The following is a 26717-nucleotide window of genomic DNA, read 5'->3' on the forward strand; positions in this document are numbered from 1 at the left end:
GCATCTTGGAGCCCTGGTGACTGAGCAGAGACCTGCCACAGCACATGAACACACAGAAGATGCTAATAATTACAAGTCAGTGCTAAACCAGAGGTCCATGTGTGCCTGCCCGACCAGTAGGACTTTTCCACAATCCCTTCTCTGCCTAAACTGCTCATGTTCTTTATGCACATTAAATGCTTTCACATGTCCTTTTCTGCTTGCTATGAAGCAAACCAGAATTTTTTCTCTCTGGGTCTCCCAGCCTGTTTCACTCTGACATCATTACTCAGGATCCTGTCCCCCTGCCTGAAGGACATCTCTCCTGGCCAGCAGCTTGTGCCTCCACCATCACCCAGCCCTTGGCTGCAGCATCAATGGCACCTTGGTCTGCTTTTGTTACTCTTCAGACATCCCTTCCATCCCTCTCTTTACTTTGTCCTCTGCTGTCTGTGAGCTGTATTTTAAACTATCTAGACAAGCAGGAAGAGTAATTAAATGTGAAGTGTTTCAGGATGAAATATGTTAAACAAAAAGAAATTGAATAAATATGTAAATAATAGAATCTATGTGCTGAATCTTAACGCCAAGAAGCTCTGCTCAAAATAGATAAAACAGTGGTTTAGTATAAATATTTAAAAGTTTTGATTTACCTGTTGTTTGGAATATATTGTAAAATAGAGACATCTAATAACCAGAGTTAAAGAAAATCATGTCTATCCTATGAACCTAGAATTATTTGTCTAAGTTCCTGAATTTCAGAAGCCTAGATATACTTCTAGCCTACCCATCTGGGTACTCAAGTTACCCATGACTGAAGTAATCATATTTGAAGCTCACATGGCTTTGCCCCCGCCAGCAACAGTACCATGCAGCTGCTTGCTCACTCCCCCTGCCCAGTGGGATGGGGAGGAGAAGCAGGGGAAAAAAAAAGTTCATGAGTTGATAGAAGAGCAGTTTAACAGTCGAAATAAAATAAATAAAATAATAATATTGTAAGAATTATAATTGCAATGAAAAGGGACACCATAAAAAGAGAGAAATAAATTCCAAAGAAGGACAAGTGATGCAAAATACAATTGCTCAGCATCCAGTGACTGATGCCCATCCCATTCCCAAGCAGTGATTGGTGCCAGCAAACTTCCCCCAGTTTATGTACTGGAAGTGATGTTTTGTGGAAAGGAAATCCTTCTGGCCAGTTTGGGGCAGCTGTCCTGGCCATAGGCTCCCCCAGCTTTTGGTGCACGCTGGTGGAGCAGGAGGCACTGAAAAGTCCTTGACTCAGGGTAAGCTCAGCAACAACTGAGACATCAGGCACTTTTCAGTGCTGCTCTCACACTGAATCAAATCACAACACTGTACCAGCTACTAGGAAGAAAACTGACTCTATCCCAGCCAAAACCAGGACAGAAAACCACACTATATCTGAGATGCAGCCACGAGCAGTATTACCCTCATATACTCTGGTGAAGGCATGGGTCGTGCATTTTAGGGAAAGAAGGAAGGGAAGGGGGTCTTGGCCTCTTATTCCCAACCAAATTATCCAAGCCAGGATACTGAGAAGGAGAGAACACAGCATAGCACTGCTTGGCAATGAGGCACTCAGCTGGTCATGGGAAAGTCAAGCTCCAGCCCTGTTCTACAGAGTCCTTAGCTATTTAGACAAAACACAACAATATTTTAAGGAAAAACTGGGAGACAGTCCTACAGCCAACAAAACCCAGCTCCCCTGACACATGGAAAACATTGGATGGTGTATCTGCTGCCAGTCAGGTAGTTTAGGGTGTTTAAAACACAGTTGCTGTAATCACTCTGTCACGGAGTGAATCAAATGCACAGCCAAGTCCTTTTCCCAGTTTTCTTTAGTTTTCTTAGCAGGCATGGGCCACGCAGAGTCAAGACCAAAAATGCTCAGAGGAGAGGCCAGGGCTGGGGGAATGCCGGACGCAGGTAGGAGATAAGCAGCCCAGCAGCTAATCCCCAGGGCCAGCTCATGATTGCAAAGTTGGCCTGAACCCTGAATCCAGAATTCCTGTTTCTCCCCTCCTCGGCCACTCTTTAAAACAAAACAAATTCAAATCAGAAGGAAGCTGATACTAAAACCTTCTGGGTCGCATCAAGGTAATAAATCAAGAGCACTGCAGCCTGCTCCCTACCAATCCAGCAGTTAGCACACGCAGGCTGGCTCTGAGCAGCAACATCTGTTACTCCAGTTACAGTACTGCCATGTATTTTGATAACCTTCCTGTATGTTTAGAAAAAGCATTAGCAAAATATTTGCAGTAGCTCAGTCTCGACATGAAACATGCTTCAAGTGACACGTGTCTGCTTCTTACCTGGTCATTCTCCTCCTCATCACTGCTTAACTTGAGGTCATCTTCTAGCATTCTGGAAAGCAAGCAGAATGAATTATAACTTATCAAAATGCTTTAGATTGGATATTTCCTCAGACTTACTGTAAATATTTAATAATGTAAGTAGAAAGAAAATATATTTTATCCCAGGAACTTTGTAGCCATGACACTATATCTTATCCAGTTGCTATCAGCTAACTTTTTAATTAATTTCCTACTATTGCTGCCTAAAAGAAAATGTCTGTTAGAGTAATAATGGATTTTGCAAATATTCTTGTTATTACAATCACTGGCAAACAATTTTATATGCTAAAAGAATATTTTTGATGCTGACAGGTCAGTAATCTCCCTGAGGGGAAATTTTTTGTCCATTTGGCTTTGAGCTTACAAAACAGAAGTAGATGTTTACACTGGCAGTACTGCAGCACAAAATAAGGTTCAGTGATGTTTCCCAAAGGCCACTTTTACTTTATTGCATGTTTGATGTAAAATTGACATTGACTGAAACAATTAAAACTAAAATATATTTTCTCAGTGCACAAGAGGATGCACAGGATTTAATTGTCATGTAAATATAGGAAATAACACATCTTTTCTAATAAGATTTCTAATAAGGGTTTCATCCTGCCTTTCCATATCCTTTCCCCAACTTGATTAAACTGGTTCACAAAGAAGAGGAATTTGGTTTCACCTACATACATTTTTTTTTACAATCTAAGATTAAGTAACCAGAAGTTAAAGGAGTTGAAGATGTGCAAAGATTTCCCCCAGTGCTTGAAAAGTCTTAGAGAATAGGACCTATTTTTAAAAAGTGCCTCAGTAATAATAGTAATAATTCAGAAAGTTGCTAATTTTTCTTCAACTCTGGGAAAAAAAGAATCTGTAATTTCATCTCGGCTCCAGAAGAAAGCTTGGTGAGCAATTCAAACACGTCCTGTGCCGTGGGTGGTCCCTGGAGTGCAAGTATTGCAAGAAGACATATGTAGTAATTTCAAACCACCTCCTTGTACTTGTGCCTAGATCTTCCAAGAGCGTGCCTGAAAAGCATGACTCTCTCATGGGCTACATGGTGTGCTGTGTCTGAAAAGAGCACCGAGCCTCACCACGCTCTCCTCAGCTCCCCGCTGTACGCACAGTCCCTGCCTGTTGCTGCTGTCACAGCTGCTTCCCTCTTTCCCCACGGCGCCTTTCAGGGACCGTAGGTGTATAAGAACAGGACTGGGGGTTGGAGCAGAAATTCTTGCTAGTTCATCTCTTCAAGGTTCTCCTCTTGCTTTTCCCCCACATTTCCTTCTACTTGTGCCAACATTTCTCCTCTGTAAGATCAACGTATCAAACTCAGCGGAATCTCTTGGCAATGCAGACACCTCGAATATATAGGACACTCACTGAGTTGGAGGGACTTGCCAATCTCCCAGCAGGACTTGCCTATATTTTATCTCAAAGTATGTCCATTGTCAGGAAAAAGCTCTCTCTGCCTTCCTCCTTTGATGGCCATATCAACGCAGGCACTGACCCAGCTAACAAGCCCCGTTGAGAAGTGGGCAAACAGGACAGGTGTGATGACACAGGATACAGCTCCTAGGAGATAAACCACATTAGAGAGGGAAAACTTCCTGTAAACACCACAAGATCCACGCTGGCCCTGGATCACGTCACTTACAGGGATCCAGACAATCTTACAATTGCTCATTCTTTTAATTGGATCAGGCCATCCCTCATAAAACAGTGCATGAAAATAGAAAGCTCAGATCTGGGATTTGGCACCTATGTGATGAAATCTGCACTGATAGTGATTTAACCAGAAAGTGGTATGCTTGTGTGAAAAGAGCTCCCAGGGTGTCACCTCTTGCTCTTCCCTGAATGCATGAATCTCTGCTACTGATGTGGTAGCTAAGTACATTTACTTTAGGTTTAGCAGTTTTGTTCTTCTCCTAAATGGAAGCTGAAAAATCAAAAGCATATAATTAAACATTCTAGATACCTCTGTGTGTTTATCAGTGTCCTGTATTTTTGTATTAACATATAAAAAAGTGTTTTGTGAGCTTGTCATTCGAAGCGACTAGGATATTTAGAAGCCTTCAGGCTGTGTGGCGGTGTGAGACAAGGAATACAATCCAGTACCATCCACACAAAAGGAACAACAATCGGCAGCACTGATCCTTCAAACTCTCTCTGCTTGTACGTCTTAGACCATCTTTATTTTCCCTGTCTGCTTTTCATTTCAGAAGCGTTGCTTTCCAAGAAAAGCACTGCCTGCCTGGGGCTTGCGGCTCCTTTTGGAACTACCATCATCCTACAAACATGCTCCTAACACTGGGGATAGAAAGAAGACCAGGCCATCATGAAATGCTCACTTGCTTGCCTTTTCTGACCCTAGAGAGGGATCTGGCTGATACAGGGATGTATCAGGTTGCCAGTGTACAGGTCTACCTTGTAAAGCAGGAACTGTGCAGGTATAACCTCCGTGCCTGGAAGTCTTTGCTGGCTCCCAGACAGTTTTCACTCTCAGGTGAGGCCCTCAGCCCCCATCCACAAAGCCACATTGTCACCTGGCTTGGGCAGAGAGGCTCCCTGGGCAGCAGGGCAGCTCTCACAGCCCTGGCTGAAGCACACCCAGGGTGAGGAGGGGATGTTTACGTTACAGGGATCCCATTTTGCACTAAGTGTCTTAAGTAAGGGATATCAATTTTGAGTATGGATGATTTTGAGGAATGTTTCTCCTTAATAGCTCATTTCCATCATGAAAACAATGGTGGTTGAAAGAAAAATTCCACAACTGGACCAGCAGACCCCACTTGAAGAGAGTGAGAACAGAAGAGAAGTAAAACACTTTAAGGTCACAAGAGCTTACATTAAATTGTAATTTATCTCAAAAGCACTTTGACATAGAATGAGCTTTAGTACACCCTGTGTTAGCAGAACACTTCAGACCATGTTTAAAACAACCCTTGTTTGGGATGGGATTTCTTTAAATACTCTGGCAAACTTAGTGTAAGGATGGAGAGACAAGAACAGACAAGCTCATGTGCAAACACAGCCTTTACACTTTTTTCAGAACACGCAAAATTCAGGCCAGTAAGTGACATCGACATCATCCATGGGCTTTCAGCTTCTTTAAAATGAACCTGGCTTTGATGTATTTGGGCACTGGTAAAGAGGTAAGTAAATACAGCCTTGTAAACAAAAGCCAGAACAATGAAGTGGTACTCTGAAAAATACACAGCACCACTTAGTGCTTCTGCACTTGAAAAGGGCACATATGGCCAGGAAGTCACTTTGCAGAACCTAATTATACGTTTTAGTGAAATCTCTGTGAGGTCGTGGAGGCCGTGAGGGGTGGGCTCAGGCAGGAGTGTTCACTGCTCTCTAATTAATGCATTTGTTCCTTTCTTTACAAAGAATGCGACAGGTAGAGACACAACGGAAGGAAAGGAGGATGGGTTTGGGATATTGAGAAATGCCTCAGCAAGCCAGCTGGTTTCATTCTCCAGTAAGCAAGGGGCTGCAGCCTGGGGTAATGGGCCATTCAGTTACAGGGGAAAGGAGGGGGTGTGCAGGCTTACTTACACGAAGAGAAAAAGACAAAGTGGTCTAGAGGGCACTGATATACAACATCTGCCAACGTCTACGTGACTGTGTGACCAAACCCCCTGCCCAGATTATTAGAAACCATGACCAGTTTTAATCTGAGGGCTACTCACTGCATTGGTTCAGGAGGGTACTGGGGCTGGGGCAGCCATGTGGTGCACTGCAGAGAGCTCTGTGGGACTCCTGCTCAGCCCAACATGCCAAGGGGCCAGGAGGTGCTCCGGATCAAAGTTACAGGGGATTTGGGATGGGAGGTCATCACAAGCTGCCAGGGAACCACCTTGCTCAAATGGAATAGTTGAGACTTGCAACTCCGCTGTTTTGCTTGGCTGCCTTTTCTCCTGATCTGTCACTGCAGGAAAGCTAAGTCCCAAACAAGTGTTACCTTCAGCTCCAGCCAGAGTGCAGACCTCTGGTTTCCCCTCTGGGAGCTAACATCCAAGTAACAAGTTTCTAGTGTGAGGGCAGAGTCAGGCCTTATGTCAAAGATTTCTGACAGAGCTGGAAGATTGTCCTTCTGAGAAGAAGGAGCTGCTGGGGAAGGAGATGTCAATGCAGCAGTGTCTGGAGAAGGTTGTCCTCAAGAGCCAGCTGACAATCTGTTGTCACTTTTGACGTATGGGGCCACTTAGAGGTGCTTCCAGCATAGCCCTACTTGGAGGGATATCTATTTTCTTCCACAGTGAAGACATGCCCGAACCCTGGAATTATCCTTCACACCTGCTGGTGCACATGAAAGAAGCAGCAGGCACCACACCTTGTATTTCACTTTAACCTCTGATAAATTTCACATTCCTTGGCCCAATGTTTTCTTTCCTTCTCCCTGCAAATTACTTATTGAGGTATAAACCTCTCAAAAATTCCTCAGAGTTTTTTTTTTTTTTTTGTTTGTTTGTTTGGTTTGTGTTTTTTTGTTTTTTTTTTTTTTTTTTTTTTTTTTTTTTTGTTTTTTTTTTTTTTTTGTTATTAGAGAAAGGTTCCCTTTTGACATCTCAAGAGAGGTTATACAAATGAGGGACAAAACTCTACGTTCATCTGGTGGTCTAAGCTAGTATACAAGATATGGTCTTTATGATAATGTTGATAATTATAATGACCAGAAAAAAAAAATTAAGAAGGCAAAGGAAAAATATTGATAGTAATTAAATCATTAACACTAATACTTTAGGAGAGAACATGCCAATGGTTTGTAAGGCCAGGTCACAAATACATGTATATTGCAATTGTAATTTAAATAAACTCAGAAGTCGCTGTCTTTGCAATCTGTAAAAGACCTCGTGACTGTGTTAATCTGATGAAGTATATTGTTCCAGTTTAGTTCTAGGCAGCATCTCAGTCAGAATACTGTGTGTATTATGGACTTCTATGATTTCAGCTCCTTATATAGGAAAGGAACTTCAGTAGTGGAAAAATACTTTGATTTTAGCTGAAGAGGAACCCCACTAAGCAAAGAGTTGTTATGAAATACCAGAATCAAATAACTAAGTGTTCATTCGAGTTTAGGTTACCACAATGTTTCATTCTGAATGCTTTTGAAAAATTAACTTATTTTCAATGTACCTTATTGGCATTTAATTTTCTTTCCCATAAATGCATACTGACCTTTCAAGAACTGGACATTAATTTTGATATTGCCAGAAACCCAGAAAGAAAACAGATATTATTCTAAGTAGCAGTATGCTAGAAGACTTTCAGACTGACCCCAGATGTTTAAAGTCACAACTGATGTGCTGATATAGGAGAAGAAAAGTATTCCTTCAAATTACAAAAAAAGCAAAACAAAACATTCCCAGGGGCACAGCACAATGTAAGACCTTTAACTCTTGTCCCCAGCAAAATGAGAGAGAATGCCAGGTGGGAATCTGATGTTCCTACCCAGACTGTGCCCTTGTGTTACTGGGGTTGTTTCAGCTACGAGTGCTCACGTACATAAGATGACTTAAGCTCCAATAAGACAAATGTACCTTCAGTTTCTGGCTGTCTTCCATTGCTTTCTAAAAGAGAAATGCTAGAAAAAATATGCCTGGTACGAAGTACAGAGAATTCATAAGAAACAGATGAACATGTTTCCTTTCTTAAAAAAAAAAAAAAAAAAAAAAGGGAAAAGGAAAAAAAAGAGAGAAAGAGAAAAAAAAGGAAAATTAATGTTGTTGCTATAACCTTGGTTACTTGCACATAACAGATGGGCAGTTATATTCATTACTTACCTACAGCCAAAACAGGTATTTCAAATAGCTTTGTTTACTAATCCTAAATATAGGAGTGGCTGGTTTTATACAGTAGTAATTTTTAATTAATTAGATTCTGATTGCTGAAATTATTTTTCACTCTAGTGCTATAACCGATGCAAATGTTTCACTTTGGAAAAGCTCATGCATTTATATTATCTGAAAGGTGTAGTATTTATTTTTGTTTTATACAAAATAAAGTCAAAAGCTTATGGATTAAGGTAAACAACGAGATCAAGAGGATATTTTATAAGTGCTGTAATAGAGCTTTCAGCAGGATTGTAAGACCTCTGCAAGCACTGCTTGCAGCATCTGAAATTCACTCTGAATATATGATGTTTAAGTTGTAAAAATCCCCTAACAAACAGTTTGTGCAAGTTCTCCCACACAGAAACATGCAGGAAAACATGATTATATAGAATACCATCAAATCTAATTAAAAACAGAGGGAGAAAGCCAGTAAAATCAGGCTGGTGAAATATTAATGTACTTAATGCTGGAATGAAGCCTATATATCAATGTGAGATTTAATTCCAGAGTGTAGAATTTAAATGCCTGAAAAATGGACTCAGTCTATAGAAATAGAATTAGCAATTCCAATAAAAAATAGACACTCTGAAGGAAAAGTTTTCTGTCCTTGGCTTGAATCCATCTAGGCTGGTCTGCACTGCTCTTCAAAACCATTTAGACCAGCTAAATATTCTGCTAAATTCCCATTACGCTGATGGTCTCATTAGAAATGCAAGGCAGTCCCTTCCAAGGACTGCCATCACTCTCTCTTAGGAGCAGAAGCTGAAATAAGGTTTCTGCTGCAGCAGCCGCCCCTGTGAGCATCTGTGATTGCCCTGTGATGTCTTTCCCCTATAAAGAAAGGGACAACAAATGCAATTGAATCATACCCTGAATTTTTTTAGTCCTTGTCAGGGTGGTGAGAAAGTGCCCCACAGACCACAGCACTTCCTGAGAGGGATGTTTGGGCAGAAGGACCCAGAGTACCTCCTTGAAGATAAGAGAGATTCAGGAAAGCAGGGAAACCAACCCCTGCGAGGCCACTGCCTGAGCAAGGAGGCCACCAAAAAATGCACAAATACTCAGAAAAAGGGAAGAGTGATGAGCGACTTATCAGCAGCTCACGCCTAAGTAGTCCAATCAGTCTGAGGGCTTGCCAAAGTTTCATGGCTAATCACGCTCTGTGTGACAGGAGGAAACACATTTCAGGAGTAAGAGTTTTGAACGTGCTGCTTGCAATTTTCTGATCTGTTTCTTGCCTCCCTGCCCCTGCACCCCCAAAGCTTCTCTAGGTGTGATTAGCAGTTATTTACTAACGCTCTCCCTCTGATTTCTGAGCCATTGCTGATGCTGCCACCTAAAAAAATATTCATTTCAAATGTGAAATGAAGTAAGAGTGCATGAACGGCAGCACTGCCCATGTGTCAGCCGTTGGGGCAGAGATCTTGGGGAATTTAATGTGTCTGAGACAGAGCTGCCACCGCCAAGTCTCCCCACTGAAGGTGCAGCATCTGATTTTGTACTCAGTGATTATTTCCTTTCAAATGATCTCTTACTGCCTAATCCCCAGCAGTACAAGCACGTGTTCTTATGCTGGAGTCATCATGAGGGTGAGGTTTACCCCACATTTCAAGGTACATCACGGATGACTTTTGCTCAGATTTGCTAGTCTTCCAGCCTGTGCCTGCAGTGTGACATGGAAGATCTGAGGCGTATGGATACTTCTCTCCAGAGCAGCTGATTTTAAATAACTTATTGTCTCTAGACACTGTTCAGCTTCTTGTCTGGCACACCTGATTTTTCTCATGTAAAAAAAATATTTATTGACTCTAACACTATTACAGCTTTAATACTTCCAGCTAATCAGGGGCTATTGCTAGAATTTCTTTATTATTGTTGTTTTTCATGTCCCTTAAGAAAAGCCATATTCTCATTGTCCTTGAGCTTTGATCTAGTATCATCCATTCCTTTTATCCATATTCAGTATTTTATATTTTCTTTTTTAGACTGTTACATGTAATGCATATGTATTCATATTACATATATTTTAAATTTCATGTCTATTGCAAAAATTGCTTTTTCTTTCTAATTACTACTTTTACTTGACCACTGAAGCTGAACTAGCTTTCAGTAAAGTTGCTTTTTGCCTTGATTGTGGAAATGCAGCTTTTTGCTAACCTAACAAACTCTGCTTAAAAAATTTCAAGCTGCCTTGTTTCTCAGCTTTTCTACCTCATCAATTTACGGTCGACAATTTTTTTATGCTTTGGGACACCCACCTTTCCTTATTGGGACTTTCCTTTATTTGTCTAGCTTGGACATAATAAAAACATGGTCTGGTTCACAGGCAACCATGTGCTTCCCATCCACTGACCAATTTATCTTTATTCAAAGGAGGGGTGAGAATGTCTGGTGAAACCTCATCAGTGCTAGAAAAGTGCCACAAAGACCATCTACCATCTTCACTTTCACAGCTGTCTGTGTGGACCTCTGGTGCTACTTTCCAAGCTAAGACCTCTGCAATCCTCCGGATAAACCTGCCATTCCTTTACAGATTGAGGCTGATGGAGCACCTTCATCCCCTCTTGTAACTGGAGTTGATACCCAGTTGATATTCTGTCTCTGGGATAAAGGAGAAGTTTGTTGGACATCCTGAGCTGGAGTTTTCCATGTCAAGATAGGCTAGAGGAGGAAAGGAACAATTCCCAAAGGCGCATTGCTGACTGGCTGATACAGAGAGGCTATTGCAGAATACATGAATGGCACAGGAACATATGGGAACTATACCTCCTCCATTCCCTCAGCAGCTCCAGCCAGTAGAAGCACATCTGTGAAAGACACACCAGGACCCCCGAAGTTTTCAGCATTTCCTTTCAAATACTTTGCCTAGCCATTTCCTGGAAAATCACTAAATGTATTTTACTCAGTCCCGTCTGCAATACTTATAGCTTCATTTAGTTTTAATATAGTTATAAATGGGCTGTAGCGGCCTGCTTTTTTTAATAACTAAGTAAATGAAACCCTGTCTGTAATAATAAATGAACCATCCATCTGGGAGGCCTCCAGTAAAAATTTCAACAGGTATTTATTGCTCCTTTATGTAAACAGTACTCTGGACAATACAAGTGATTATACTCTCTGTCAGCCTTGTCAGGAAGGAGACAGTAGAGTTTTGGATGAAGTTCCATAGCATACACACTGAATTTAGCAGTTTATTTGACTAGATGGAGAAAAAATGATTAAAACAAGAAAATAAACAGACAAGAATCCAGTTGGCTACTGTGAAAGGAAGCATACAATTTTATTTAAAGATATGGGCTGTGAGGATAATCTATAGAAAATTGACAGGTCTGTAGAGCTACAGACTTCTCACAACTCCAGATGCTACACAGACAGCTCCCTAAACAACCCCACCCCCTCAAAAGTGGAAGGAGTTTCACTGTAAAATCAACACTTTACAGAGACTTTAAAATATATTGTGCCCTTATAGGTTCACACAGTATGGAAGAGCAGTGCCTTGGGAGAATCTCCAACTGGAGTGCAAGAGACTGAAAATCATGCTATCCATCCCCAAGGGTCATCCCTTTCATTCATGGACACTGTTCACACTCTGGAAAGGGCAAAAGCATGACACTTTTCAAGTAATGAAATTTTAATTTAAAGAAATTTCACTGAGAAACTCATCTTCATACCACTGTTATATTCTGGCTCCTAATTACACACCATTACATTCCACTATTGTTGGAATAATAGAGTGTCAGAATAAATTGTCAAATAACTATTTCACTGTGTGGAGAGGGGGGAGGGAAAGAAAGAAACAAGAGGCAGAAAGACCTGAAAGCTCACATATGGACAAGGTGATGTGCTAGCACTCGATGCTGAGGAGTGAGCTGTAGGGAGTTCTGTACATTAAACATGCAGAGGTCATTGTGATTTTGTTACAATTTCCAGCCCTCAAATTTCTGTGGGAATGGGCTTAAATCTCTCCCATGAGCAGATTTCTCAGAGCCTTTCATTTTCAGCCAAGATAGGCACTGAGAAAAATGCATTTTTTTTTCCTTCCGAGGCAGACTACAAAAAGAAAGCACAGCTCTCTGCCCAACACCAGGCAGATTCTGCCCCATGGGGCAAAGGGATTGCTGCTCCTTAGGAGTCCTGCACCCTGCATGCTTGCTCAGAGAGAGGGAATGCACTGCTCCTGAAGCTGCATCCATGGCCAGGGTGTTTCCAGCAGGGTTATTTAGCTTATCAGGCTGACCTGATTAGCAGCTGGTGCATTAGTGATAGTACTCTCTATTCCTCTCTGCTTTTGATGTTGGGGGAAAGATAATCCCAATAAGGCAGACTTTTCTGAACTGAGAGCGGTCCCACCAAAATACAGGAGTTCTCAGGTTTGCTTGAGGATGGGCTGAAGGAGGAAGGGAGGGAGGGAAGGGAGCTCCAGGACTTGGGGCACAAGTTCTGCAGGGACAGGGAAGGTGGAGGCTGGCACTGGCACCTGGGGCAAGTTCATAGCCATGAACTTTGCTGCTGAAGACAACACATGTGTGACCTGCGGTGGTCAGATAACTCCTTTGCTTCCCACAGGGCAGCAGTGAAGGGATGGCTGCTCCTGTAGGGAGCATTAATTCAAACTCCCATTAATTCAAACTGCCCTGTGCAGCTCGGGTCGAGGTGTGGGAGGGCTTTTCCCTCAGCTGCCCTGGGGTCTGGTGTCACCAAGTGCTTCTAGCCTGCTTGTTTCACTTTGAGATAACCCCTTCTAGGATGCTAAATTGGCTGTTCCTCTTTCTTAGAAATAATCTCCTTTGGACATAGCAACAGCAAAAATAATCAGCTGAGGGCTGCTCCTTGGATGGGAAGGGTTTTATTCCCAACATTCAGATGCACATGCTGTGCAGAAATACACCACCTGCACTCCAATATATTTGTATTAAAAAAAAAAAAGTCTTTTTCTTAAAAACACTCTTTGGAAAAAAAATTATGAATTTAGCTCTCAAACAGTAATCCACACTATATCTCCTTTCTAATGTCTCTTTTTAAATATACACCAGGGAACAACTCTCATAACTCACTTGAAACACACTATCTTATGAGTTATAGGTCAGTCTTCCATGCTCAGAGTGTGTGTTGCACTTCCACACAACCTTATGAATTTTCCATCCCTCATCATTCATATCATGTCAGAATATCTATTACAAACCCTTGTTTGCAAGAAGGGCTTCTATTTTATCCTTTCCTTTTATCACTGCTCTTAAATTTTCTTCCGGACACCAGCTTGGCATGCTGGCAGTATCATGCTGGCAGTTTCTGAGAAAAAATCAGTCAAAAAATCCTGTGTCAGGACTGTAATGTCACTTGCAAAGAAATATCCCTTTTTAACTAATAGGAATAGTGTATAAAAATGAATTAGACACAATTGTATTCTGATTGCCAACTTCTACCACCCAGCAGCAAACTACCACAACCATCTCATAAAAAATATTCATTTGGAAGTCTAAATGATGTCTGATAATGTTTTCTGCCATCCTAAAGCTTTGGAAATGTTGAATCATCTTGAGAAAAATGTCAACAATAATTCTTCACAGAGGCTCAAGCATGGACAAGACTAACTAGAGTCTTGTGTGAGGGATTTAGAGCTGAGGGGAATTTTCTAACACAGTTTAACCATCAGGAACAGTGTGAGGACCAGCCAAAATGCTTGGCAATTGCTAGATTTGAGCAATGCTTTTCCCTAAATGACTAAAGATTTTAAAATTGTATATAAAAATTACAAATTTCAACATTTCTGAAATGCTGTGCTATCTTTTCCTTCTTTCAAAAACATTACTTTGAAATATGCTTGTATCTAGGACTGTAAAAAGGGCTGCCCAAGCACTATCAGGAGTAAAGTAACCTACATGAAATTATTAGCCCAGAATGTAGTTCTTTTTCATTCTGCTGAGAAAATTAACAAAACTATTTTTATTTTCAGTCGTCCCACATAATTTTTATTGAATTAAACAAAATATCAATTACCCATGCTGATTCAGAAGCTAATTTAATCCCGTTTGCAAAGTTCTAAACCTAGAACTTGTTTTGAGTTTCGTATGAGTCCACAAAACTTCCTGGCTTCTTTCATTTTTTCCCTCTCATTACCAGTTAATTGAAACTTTTAGTGAATTTTTTTTTCTGTCATCAGTTGTCAGACTGACATTGATAGATGCAAATATCCTCAGCAGTGTTGTGAACAAGTGTTGCAATGAACCAAGCATACAGGAGATGGATTCTCACATCGCTACCTGGCTGAAATGGAAGGATTTGTGTTGCTGGCTTTTTAGTTTTGTTTGTTTATTTTACAGAATCAGATAGGAATAAAGAGCACTTGGTTAAATCCGCTCCGTTATATAGCTTGTTGTTTGGTTTGTATATTTAACATTTATGATTATCTGATACTGAGTTCCCAGGAAAAGAATTCTATGTAGGCCCAACAGGATCTACCTATGGCCTCCACCTTTAAAAAATGGCTTTAAGTACCACTTAAACTGCTGTTACTTGATGTCAGCTTGAGTCCAATCAAAACAATCACTATTATTTCAGAAGTATTTTTGGGTGTGGAAATAAAATATGCGGGTCTTAATATTGACAGAGCTGTGGATAATTATCTGTTTGATATTTAAGTAAGAATAAACCCTACAGATAATCATAAATGAATTTAGTACAACTGCAAATAATTTGTGATCAAATATGGTGCCTATATTGTGCAATATAGATTCAAAAAGTCATATATACAAGGAATGAGACTTGACTTTTGAAGAATTCAATTTAGTAGTAACATTTAATAGTCAAAAGTAGATCTCCTGAACTAAATGTATTGGGTTACTTTTATCATCAGTGTCACTCTAGTAAAACCAGTTTCATCAGCAATTAATTTAGCTCACTATATTACCTTCAAGGCAAGTGATTTTTACCGATAAGAGAAAAAACTTCAGATGTACATATTACATCAGGCACTTAAATATTTTTAGTGCTGATTACAGCAGAGATGGCTGATAAAAATAAGAAATAAAATAGGCAAAATGTAGGAGACTGACAATAAAGAGCTTTGAAATATGTAAATTACTTTCCAGAAATTCTACAAACCCTTAGATTATCTCCAGCAGAGTGTTTATTAGTCTAAAGAAATCACTGTGTATTTTTCAGTGTACTACAGAAAGGTTTTTCCTGTTCCAAAAATGCAGCAACCAGCCCTCATTACATCTTTTTATAAATGTCTCGAAAGTTCCAAGTTTATTTGAAATTTAAAGGGGTGCCAAAGAAGAACAGGGAGTAAAAAAAGGTCTGTCGGAATTTTCTTAGTGATACTTTCTCAGTGATGCTTTCTCTCACTCTTCCCTCTCGCTGAACACCAAAGCATGAGGACCTGCTCTCCTCATTACCAGGATCATGAACTGCTATGAAACAGGATCCATCCTATCAAGACCAATTTGCCACTGGGCTTCACCCTGTTGAACTGTTTTCTAGTGAGAAATCTCTGCATAGGTACGTTTCCCAACACCCTGTGAAATCAGAAGTGAGCAAAGCCACGGTAATTCTCATTCAGTCAGAAGGAGGAAACAGAGGCAAAGAGAGTCACTGCTTTTAACCAACGTCACACTACACTGCTCAGCCAGATCCAGAGCTGGGAAGGAAACTGCAGGTCCTGCTGGGATAGGCACTGCCCCAGATGTGCCTGTGACCCAACATCTTACGCTGTTCACTTTCTGCTTCATCTTTGGAGCCTGCACTAGGAGGAAATTTTAAGTGAAAGAAAGCCAAAGCCAAGGTGAAGAGGTGCTGAAACTCTGTCCTCCTCCATATAACAATCTCTCTTCTATCAGAGCACAGCAGAGCTACTGGAACAGAATATGTCAACACTCCAGAGCCCCTAATTCTCTGGCAAACAGGCATTCCTACCTGAGACACAGCAAGTGGGTTTTATTTAAAGAATGCATTTATTCATCTGCAAAATGTTGCAAATAAAAAATAAAATTGGACTGGACGATTTCAACTTCTTCCAGAAAAACCTGTAACATTTGACTTATTTTGGTATTTTAAATCAAATTTGATTATTTTAAGCTACATGTGAGAGATCATTCATTCCTAACAAGGATTTGTTATATTGCTTGTTTAGAGTAGGATTAAATAAACTTTTATCACGCTGGGACTGTTAACTCTTGACGTTCTTTACTGCTACACTCATGCACTTATTAACTCCTAAAAGTCTTTGGTTTGGGCTGTAATCGCTTCTTCCTTAGTTTTTGTGAGATCTGAAACTGCACTGAGAAATGCCCTTTAAATACTTGGTTTTTTGGTGGAGTTTTCCCCCCATCCTTGTAATAGCTATGACAATTGGCCTGCTGATTATTATAAAGTGGTATTAAAAATACATTTCAGCAGACATACGAAGGAGCAGCAGATAGATGCCTTCTGCAGCCCTTCCTGGGACTACTGGGACTGTGTGTGGGATGTCACTGCAGCTGGGGTGATGGTCCCTGACTGCCTGTCTGCTGGGGAGGGCTCTGCTGCTGGTGATGCCTCAGGTTTTAGCTTTTATATTTTTCAGATTCTGTACTGCTTTAGTGTGTACTTCTGAGCTTCATATTAGGGGATAGTGAGCTCTCTTCACAGAGTAGGTAGACTAAACAATTCCTTCTCTAGCTGGGGAACAAGGACAAATGATCCAAATTTCGGGCCCAAGAGCATAAAGAACAGTGGACCGAAGAGAGGAACACAAGAAGGATGGGACTTCATGGGCTAAAGCTGTAATTGGGCAATTAGCTCCAATACGCTAATGGACCAGAACTTATAAAAGTGTGAGACCCCATGACCGGTTGTCCATTTTGTGACCGTTTTGGGTTCATCTTGGGTGCAGCCCTGGCTGGGCTCTCGTGCTGCCCAAGGTGGATCCATTGAGGCCTTTTAATAAACACCTACTTTGTTCTTCAGCTCAGTCTAGTCTCAGTTCTAGGCCAGCCTTGACGAGGCATCACCAGCATGGCTTTCTGCGGGGGCCTGGCCTGTCCCAGCCCAGCACTGCCACGGCTCTGTGACCTGCCCGGCAGGCAAGCACCCCTGAAACCAGCCAAACACAGTGCCATACTCGGGGTGTCCTTTGTCACAGCGAGAAGGGCTGGGTGAAAGTGAGCTTGGAGGGATGGCCGTGCCCTCTGGCGTGCTCTGGGATCTGGTGGCTCAGGAATGAGGGGGAGTGGTGCCCATAGCCTGCAGCACCTACCCATGCACAGGTCTTGGGGCTACTGCTGATGCAGCTGAAACACCAAGCATGGAGACTTTGTCCCACAGCCCCAGCTCTGAGGCTGGCAAAGGGTGAAATAGAGACATGGGAGGGAGCCTTCCCCAGCTGCTTGTGGCTCAGGGTTGGTCCCCGAGGAGTTCTGGGATGGCACTCAGGGCTGGGGCAAGGGACACTGTCACACATGCCCCAAGGAACCACAAAAGGGGCTTAAAAATGTTGTTGAAGACCTGGGCAAAAGCACACAGAAATGAGTGTCTAGCTATTTAACAACAAACAAGGATATTTAGGACTGAAATCCAGGTCACAGCCCCATTCTGGGGGCTCAGGAAAACACGACTCTTTTGCATCTTTGCTCTGACACCACTCCTGAGGTGTGAGTGCCCTCTGACATCCAACAGCAGGAAGAGGTCAGGGAGCAGGCGCTGGCACACCCTGCAGGGCATCACTCCTGGCCACTGTGGCCACACCAGCCCTGAGCTGCTCTCCCTCCTCTGAGGACTGTGCTTCATCTGCTGTGCAAAGATTGAACCCAAGGAAGGAATAAGGAGGAAGGTACTAGCGAGAATTCACTTTGTGGTTTTGGCTGGAGCATCTTCAGTGTTCTTCAAAGGTGGTGATGCTGCTGTATCACATTAGCCCCCTGGACAGGTAATGAATGGGAGCTGTATAATGTGAGCATTAGATCACATTTAGGGAAAAAAAATCATAATACACACTGAAAAATAAAAATATGCAGACTAGGATATAGAAATATTTATTTTCTGTAGAATGCTGATTAATGTTGCATCAAATCACAACAAAATAGCCCCCAAGGCTCATTTTCCTGTTTGTAAAAGGGTAATAACGATTAGCTTTACCAATGTTTGTAGTAGGCTTTGAAGGGGATTCTGTGTTCAAAAGAAATATTAATGACCTGGAGAGGTCATTAGTTTGGGGATATTCTCTTGGACTGGCACCAAATCTCTGATTCTACCTAACAAATCATATAGCAAAGAGTGAACTTTCATCTGCACTAGCTTCAGGCATATTTTAAATTACTTAAATGAGTGTAATTGCAAAATAATTTTATTCCACTGTTTTATAGCAGTTTTCCTGTTCTGCCACAAGCAAGATTGGCAAGCCCTTGAAGGAGCGGAGGCTGCTGAGAGGATCCTATTTTGTCAGGACTTCTCAGTCCAGAGGACTCAGCGCATCTCAGCTAAGAGCCCATCACACAGGACCACCACCGTGAGCCCCGCCACCAGGCAGGGCACCCCTGATTTACACCATGGGCACTTGGTCTGAGCACCTGATGAGGTGCTAACCACAGCAGGTCTGTGTGACATGACTACCGTCCTAGAGGTAATTTCCTACACCTTATTACCACATTACAATGGCCTCTTAACAACCAGGCTAATCAAGAATTAATGAGGCACTAAAACACTTTTAGGAACAATGAAGGATTAAAAAATTTCTCTTATGTGTTTTATTTAAAAAGCAATTAATTTAATAGTTACTGCCCTTACTTTGGAGTCATATAAAAAGTCTTGGTACTTATCAAATGTATCAGTTGAAAGGTTTTATTAATTTATCAGTTATTTACTTATGTGAGGCTGCACATAACCTAAAAAGAGTAGAACCAGATTTGGGTCCTGTCTGCCTCCCTCATGTAATTCCATTTATCTGCTCAGACACTCCCCTGCTCTCACACTGTCAAGTACAACACCAAAACCAGAACAAAGTCAGCCCAAATTCACGCTACTGCCAAAAAGGGATTTTTTTCTTCTCTCTGGAAACTAGAGTGTCAGGGACTTTTCTGTTTTGTTTTCTTTTGTTGGTGGGTTTTTTGGGTTCTTGTTTTTGTTTTGTTTGGGGGTTTGTTTTGATTTTGGGAAGGGAGGGTGCACTTAAATGGGGAGCCATCCTCAACAGAGGTTTTTGAGAAACAGAGTGAAATAAATGGTGGGAAAAAAGTAGGGATAATTTATGTTGCTAAAGGATTTCATATCAGTGACTCCATGCTGAATTAAAGCCCAAAGAAATGAGCCTTTACCATTAGCCTGGAAGGGGTAATCAAAACAAAAACATGTTCAAATTTGACTTATTTTTTAAAACTTCCTCCAGTGGTGTAAGGATGGGGGATATATCCTGGTTTGCTGAGAAAATCCCCAAATAGATCATTCTGTGACAGATAACAGTTATGGTTATTAATTCCACTGCTGACATTGAAATTACACTGATTCCCAACATAATGGATAAGTAAATAGCACATCAGAAATTCTCAGATGCTTCCACACTTCCTATGCAATCAAAAAAAGAGAACTCTCTCATTAAATAATACACTGTCAGAAAAGGCAATTTGATTAAATAAAGCTATATGTCAATCATGCCTGAAGTTATAAAAGGAAAACATTTTGTAGCTAAGTAAAACTTTTCTCCTTATTAATCTCTCTCTCTCTCTTTATTTTCTTTTTCTTGTGTGATTCTTAAAAGAGAAGTAATGGAAAACTACATGCCCTAAAGGAAGACTGAGGCAATACCTAACACCTGACAAAAGAGTTAAAAGTTAGTCTTTACCACTAAACAGAGATGACATGATGGAAAAATCAAGGGAGAAAGGAGGCAAATGATGATATGCACTAATCCAGAAACCTGAGCTACTGTGGGTGTATTTTTTGAATCCCTTGTTACATACATCTCTTTATTTCTTTTCTGTTTTTCAGGAGACATGGAGACATGTTTTGTAAGGAAGGAATAGAAAACAGGAGGGCCCGCACAGGTGAAAAACAATAAGAAATGAGGCTGCAGGTGATGAATCCTGACAAAGCCAGGAATGTGATGGTAGGAAAACAGCAGAGAGGTCGCAGCAAGGAAGAAAATGAAGGGAAAAAAGTAGAAGGGGTGGATGGCAAAGGATGGACAGCAAGTAACAAGGCAGGGAAAAAGAAATCAGAAATCATAGTCTGCATTGAGCCTAAGGTGTCCAAGGGTACCTGGAGAGTGGGTAGGGTTTTGGGGCTGTTCCCTGGGTTTGTCCTGCTGGGTTACCCTCTGCCCCATTCATAGTGCCACACTACCAAAGCAACAAACACATATTGTCCTGCAGCAGCAAATGAGGCCACACATTACCCAGCTGCATTACAACAACAGTGGGGTTCATTTTTCATGCTACTTAATTTCATCAACACCTTGGGCTGGGGAGAGGGGAAGAGTTGTGTAACATGGTGTGATGGGTGGAAAGTCTCTGAACGTCACTGTGTCTGGTGGCCAAAGATGGAAATGGGGTCTGGCAGCTTCCTCTCCTTGGCTTTGGTAGGCAGCTTCTTAGGACATCAAATACTTAATTAACTGAGCTGCAGAATTGTAGGATAAGATTCATACAGTTCCTTCTCTGATGGGAGAGTGTCAGCCTGGACCGTGCTGTTCTTGGTGAGTCTTTAAAGCTACTGCAACTCATACAGAAGGCATTCTTTGAAAGGAACCAGAGATTTATTTGAATAAAAATCTGAGTGGATGACAAGAGCATGCAAAGAAATAAGATGAGATTTTAATTTCTCTCAAGTAGAAAAGCATAAGCGGCTTGGGCAGGAGGTATTTGCTCTGCAGCTAGGCACCCGAGCTTTTATGTTCTTCAGTGCCCAGAAAGAGTTGTTCTTCTCATACTGCATTCATAGCTCTGCAGTGTCATTGAGCCAAATGGGATCATGCTAAAGAGATACTTGGCCATTTCTGTTAGATAAAGATAAATCAAAATAATTTTAAAAGGAGGGCTGTTGATTCATGCAATCTTTTCACAAGGCCTGGAGATGATGGTTATTAAGTAATCCACCTACTTTTGTCTGAGGAGAATATATACAAATTTGGAATAATATCAGTATTATAGGTCCTTCTACAAATCTTACCTTTAGAGTCCAGTTTTCTGCCCACCTCTCATTGTTTATGTATTATGTATGTCTTTTTATTTGTTTAGTCTTATGTGTTACATACAGTAAGGAAACTCCTAAAATCCCGGATGACAAGTCTTCTGTTACCATACCTCTGATCTTCCCCCTTCTCTCTTTATTCCATTGTCTCCCAGGCTTCAGAGCTGGCAATTTGGTCCTTGACTCCTGCCTACTCAGCATCAGCCACAGGATGCTGCTATGGGTGTTGTGGGGCTCCTCACAAGAGCATGCCTGCTGAAGAGTGGCATCAGCCAGCCACTCCTAGACAGTAATGAAATACATGCACAAGGCTCAGGGAGAGCGTTCCTTCTCCTGAATGCACAGCCTGCAAGAGTAAAACTCTTCAGGAGAGGACAGGACATCTGTCCTCGGCTGGCCGTGTGTCTCCTGGCCTCGGAGCTGGAGCGCTCGCTCGCTGGAGCCGCGCTGGGATTGCTGTGCTGCGGGACAGCGCTCAGACTGCGGACGGCAGCTGTGAGGGCTGTGGAGGAGCAGCAGACCTCCACTCTGACAAACACGGGTACCTCTTTTTCCCCTCTGCTCATTCCATGCGCAGGCACTTTGTAGCAAGCCCTTTTTTCTACACGTGCAAGTCATCCTGCTTTCCTGAGGCTGCTCTCAGTAGAGCCTGCTGCTCTCACGGAAATAAATGCTTTTTAACTGAACTGGAGATGGGCAGCACAGCACAAGCAGAAATCTAGGTACTCGCAGAAATTCTTGGTCTTTCAAGCAATAATACTGAAAGAAGTCCTGCTAAAAGGCATGCTTGTCTATAATTATTTATGAGATCAAAATCTTCCCATGTGACAGAGGAAAACCCAACTTTTTTTTTAACAATTTGTGGCAAAAGGCTTCATTGTTTTTTCCATATAAGTGTACAGAAATTGCCATTGCTTGCAGTTATTACAAGTTTGTGCCTCATACCACATTTTTGTATGTTATAAGGAAAACATGGATTTTACATGAGCAGGGACCTGAATTGTTTCTTAAGACCAAAACTTAAAACCAATATAGACCAGAGTAATGACAAATTGTTTTTGAGGATATGTTCTGGGGTTCCCAGCCCCAGACCTTTTCTTTGCTATTTGCTGTATTTGGCCTTCCTCGGAACTACATCAAGACAGGTCACACATCTGGGTGCCTGCCTCATCTCCCTGGGGGACTTCAGGACAGAAGGCCCCCTCTATGCCCACTTAAATGCCACAAAAATTGGTCATCAAGCCAGGTACAAAAGGGTAATTTGCTCATTCTTTGTCTGTATTGTGCTGTTAAATACTTCTAAGATATTATTTGTGCTGATTTGTCTGCTTTGCTTTGATAGTAGGAAAGCTGATGGTGAATGTACAGGATTTTTTACCCATAATTGCACAAAATTCTAATACAATTAAATATACAGTAAGTTCACATGATTACCAGGTAACAGATCAGTTCTCTTTAATTTAGTATACCTGATGTATCACACCTCCTGGAGTGTGTCTCCAAAGAAATATGTCGAGAGACTCCTTCTCTCTACCAACAATTGCTTATAGTTTATGCCATGAAAGGGGGAATCAGCACAAATGAATCCTGACAAAATACCTTACGAAACTAATAAAAATCAGCATGCAGAAATGCCAGCTGTAATTGCACTATTTTGCCATAAAAGGTCTGTGGGCCAATCAAACCATGTGGTTGTTTTTTTTTTTTTTTTTCCCTTAGGAAAAACGTAGCTTTTATCTTTGTAAATCGGTGGTACAGTTGCCCTGATTTTGGAATGATCAGTAAGTATAATCATTTTGAATCTCAGGAACAATATACCTCATCCAAACCTTTGTCCTGATACATCTCCAGCTTTGATAGCTTCGGTGTGTCACCCTGCTTGCTTGTCAAATCTATCATCAGTTCTAAAACTGCTGATAAATATATTCCACATCTCTTTTGGGAGATGAAGCTTGTCTGCATGCTAAACAAAGAACAAAATGCACAAAGCCAAGATACACGCTGAGATATAATATTCTCCCTCTTAAAATACCACAGGTGAAATGATAATGTGGAAATATTCTTACCCTGAGGAAGGCAGACTCCAGTTGTAGCTTAGCAAATCAAAGACCAGAAAACTTGCTTGCAATAACATCCTAACAAATCCAAAAGATTATTTTTCCCCAGTTAAAAAATATCCACACTCTGACTTTTAATCCAAATCCAAAGATTAAGGCAGAAGAACTTCAATAATTTGTTTAGTTAGGTATGAAAAGTAATTTGTCATGAAACTGCCAGCCTGCCACTATAAAGGTTTAAAAAAATCATAGCTATTCATGGCTGAACAGTCAGACTTTTCCACACAGGAAAATTCATCATCATTTCAGGTTTCAGTATCTTTTTGTATTTTGCATGGCAAATAAAAAGTTGTCCACCAAGCTTGAAATGTCTCTTTTTTTCGAGTTGGTCACTCTGTGGGAGAAACAGGCGCTTCTTTAGATTCCTTTAATTTGTTCTTCATAGTCATAAAATAAGTTAACAGCAAAATGAGGGCGATTCTCATTCAGAATCTCACTTGCTTGTTATTAAAAAATTATATCTGTGTACCAATAAAATATAAAACTAAGGCACTTCAGATACCAAAATCTTTCCATTCCTGGACGAGCTTTAGTGTTCAAATGTTAATAGGATGCCTGCATTTAGGGGAAAAAAAAAAAACCTAAAAAACTTGGCCTGTATTCAGGCTCAAGAGTCTGTGAAACAGACTTTTTCCATACCATGACCTCAGTCTTAGGATTTCTCTTTTGCAAAATGTTAGTTATTTTTCTTGGCAGGTGGCCAGAACCCTGTATCTCTCTTTCCTCCCCTCTCACCCCCTCCTCTCCCCACCCTCCAGGCGCACACACACCTCTCCTCCTCCTATCACCCAGCAATTCAGCCCTGAGATGAGCTAACCCCCTCATCTTTGGCTGACATGGTGCGGAGAAAATAACCAGGTTATGACATCCTGGAAGTCTGGAAGTATTGAACGCTCCCATTCACTCTTCTCTTCCTTTGGACCCGTTTTGTTTTGTTTCCCTGCCCCAAACCCCTGGGCAAAGCCAGCAGCCCCCCACACACAGCAGCGGCGGTGCCCCCGCCAAGCATCAGCTACGGCGGGTTTCAAGTTGCAGCAGCTTTCGCCCAGGGTAGAGAATTTCCAAAACGTGTTACCCTGGCAACCAGGAATTTTAGCCCAGCAAAAACCACCACCACGCACACCGCAACTCCAACGTGCGAGACGCTGAGCTTCCATTTATCATTTTCTTCAGAGGAAAAATACAGCGTGGGGTCGGTGCTGTCTGCCTTCTTGGAGGCATTGCCAATGAAACAGACTTCTTCCCAGGTCCCTGCATCTCCTGGTCTTCCTGGCAACCCCTCTTTAACCACTGTATTCCGAGCTAATATATAACACATACAAAATTCCTAATTAGTCCCTTGCAAATGACAAAGTCCAAGTAAAACAGTCCCTAAGAGAAAAATATGCTTTCAGTGTAATACAGGAAAACATTTCCTCAAGCATGATGATATTTCATCCAGTTAAGTCGGTCAGCTTTACTCTAAATGGCATTCAATGAACACTGGTGATACAGAAGCATTTTTTTACTTGGTATAAAATTAGAAATAATGCCCTGCATAATAGTAAGTTTTCCAATGGGACAAAAGCTGCTGTTTTGGAGTGAAGGTTTCTCTTGCATAAAACCACTTTCCCCTTCAGCTTTGAGCCAAGGGTGGCATCAAAATGAGGGCAGTGTCCTGCAACTAAGTATTTTTCCCTACAGTGTGCAGAGTACAGGTAGATAGTAAAGGTGAAGGTGCTACACAAGAGGTCCTGTATCAAGGGTACTTTATAAATAAAACTCTGCATTGAGCCATAAGGGTGGTTAATGCAAGCTATTTGTTATATCTGGCAAAAGAGAGGGATAGCATTTAAAAATAGGACAGTGAAAGCCCTATCTCACCCCATCTAAGTCAAAAAATAACTTCACCAGACCTCAGTAGTACTTTTATTTAGCATTCACCTATCCCCATTTTTGTTGACATCTCAGATAATGCTTTTTTTGGTCTGAGTCAAAACCAACAGAAGCTCAATTTTGTCCCAGGAAAACCACAGCTGCAATTAAGGTCAGATTGGGTTTCCATATGTTTTCTTTCTGAACCCAACAAATCAGCTCCAACTCATCTTCTTTCAGGGAGATCATGTTTTTGAGATTTTTTTATGACTTTAGGTGCTATTTAAAGATTATTTTTACTTGTATCAACTTTGACTACCATGTGTCTGTATTTGTTACATGGCAAAAAAATGACCAGTAATACAAATTTATTCTTTCTCCTTAACTTTGTAGACCTTAAAGACAGATTCAGTCAAGATGTGTGGGAGCAAATGTCTTCCAAGAAAATGTCTTTATAGCATTTGAAGAAAATAGACTTCTTGGTATCAACTTACAATAGGGTTTTTTTGTGAACTATCAGCAGCATTGTGCTCTGTAAACTCAAAAAATCTGTGCTCAGAAAAGGTTAGGAATTGGCAGGAAAAGTTCACATCAGCATTGTGACAATACCACAGTGACTCTGATGCATCCCACAGGTGAAATCACTTTGTTTTTGGGAGTGGGAAGTTGTGGTAGAATTACATTTTTAACAGTCTATATATTTAACACACAGAGAAACACTCTGTACATGCACTAAGGGTAATATTTCAGGGAAGAGAGCAGAAAAGAGGAACTTTTTCATGGAAATTTGAGAACTGAGGAGGGGGTTTTAAAATTTTAGCTGCCCTTGCTGGACTGGCTGAGCAGAGTGAGAATCTGGCAGTGTTAGGGGTTAGCTCTGCAAGCCGAGGCTCAAGTAAACAGGTGGAATAGAGCAATGAAACCAGCCTTCTTCTTCTGCCAGAGACTTAGTTCATGGATAAACACCAGACTTTCACCTCTGCAGTTTTAAAGACCTCCATCACTCTGAAAAACACTGCCTTCATTCATCATAGTAAGGGGTTGTTTTCTTTCTTCTTTTTATTTTTTTTTTTTTCATGGACTGCAAGACTTCTCTCAGAAACATCACAGATACACATTAAAAGCCATTGACATATTAAAGTCTTTAGAAACAAAAAATTCAAAAATTATCATAAAGGGTGACATTTCATATTGGCTACCATCCTTTGGAAGTTGTGTTTCTCAGCAAAGCAGGGTCATCTGTGGCTTATGAGCAGACTGATATGCTCCAGGACAGACCTGGATAAGCCCATGGAGTTACTAAAAGAGTTTTCACCAAATCACTGGCTGATGTCTCTGCTGCAGATGTCCTTGCCCACAAGCTGAGCTGTGAGAGATTAGAAAGTTACCCCAGTATCTTAATCAGA

General features: G+C 41.3%; 1 protein-coding gene across 3 annotated transcripts in view; it reads right to left on the reverse strand.

Annotated features, from left to right (window-relative positions):
* Positions 1 to 26717, reverse strand: part of AFF3 (ALF transcription elongation factor 3) — a 321802-nt gene that overhangs the window by 90064 nt on the left and 205021 nt on the right. For all 3 annotated transcript variants that reach the window (XR_010996658.1, XM_068182739.1, XM_068182738.1), the window contains exon 8: positions 2316 to 2367. Coding sequence is in view for 2 of the 3 variants with exons in the window: in XM_068182739.1 (XP_068038840.1) it covers positions 2316 to 2367 (52 nt within the window). In the remaining variant the exon portion in view is untranslated. The remainder of the gene's footprint in view (positions 1 to 2315; positions 2368 to 26717) is intronic.

Source organism: Anomalospiza imberbis, chromosome 2, assembly GCF_031753505.1.
Source record: "Anomalospiza imberbis isolate Cuckoo-Finch-1a 21T00152 chromosome 2, ASM3175350v1, whole genome shotgun sequence".
NCBI classification, from domain to species: Eukaryota; Metazoa; Chordata; class Aves; order Passeriformes; family Viduidae; genus Anomalospiza; species Anomalospiza imberbis.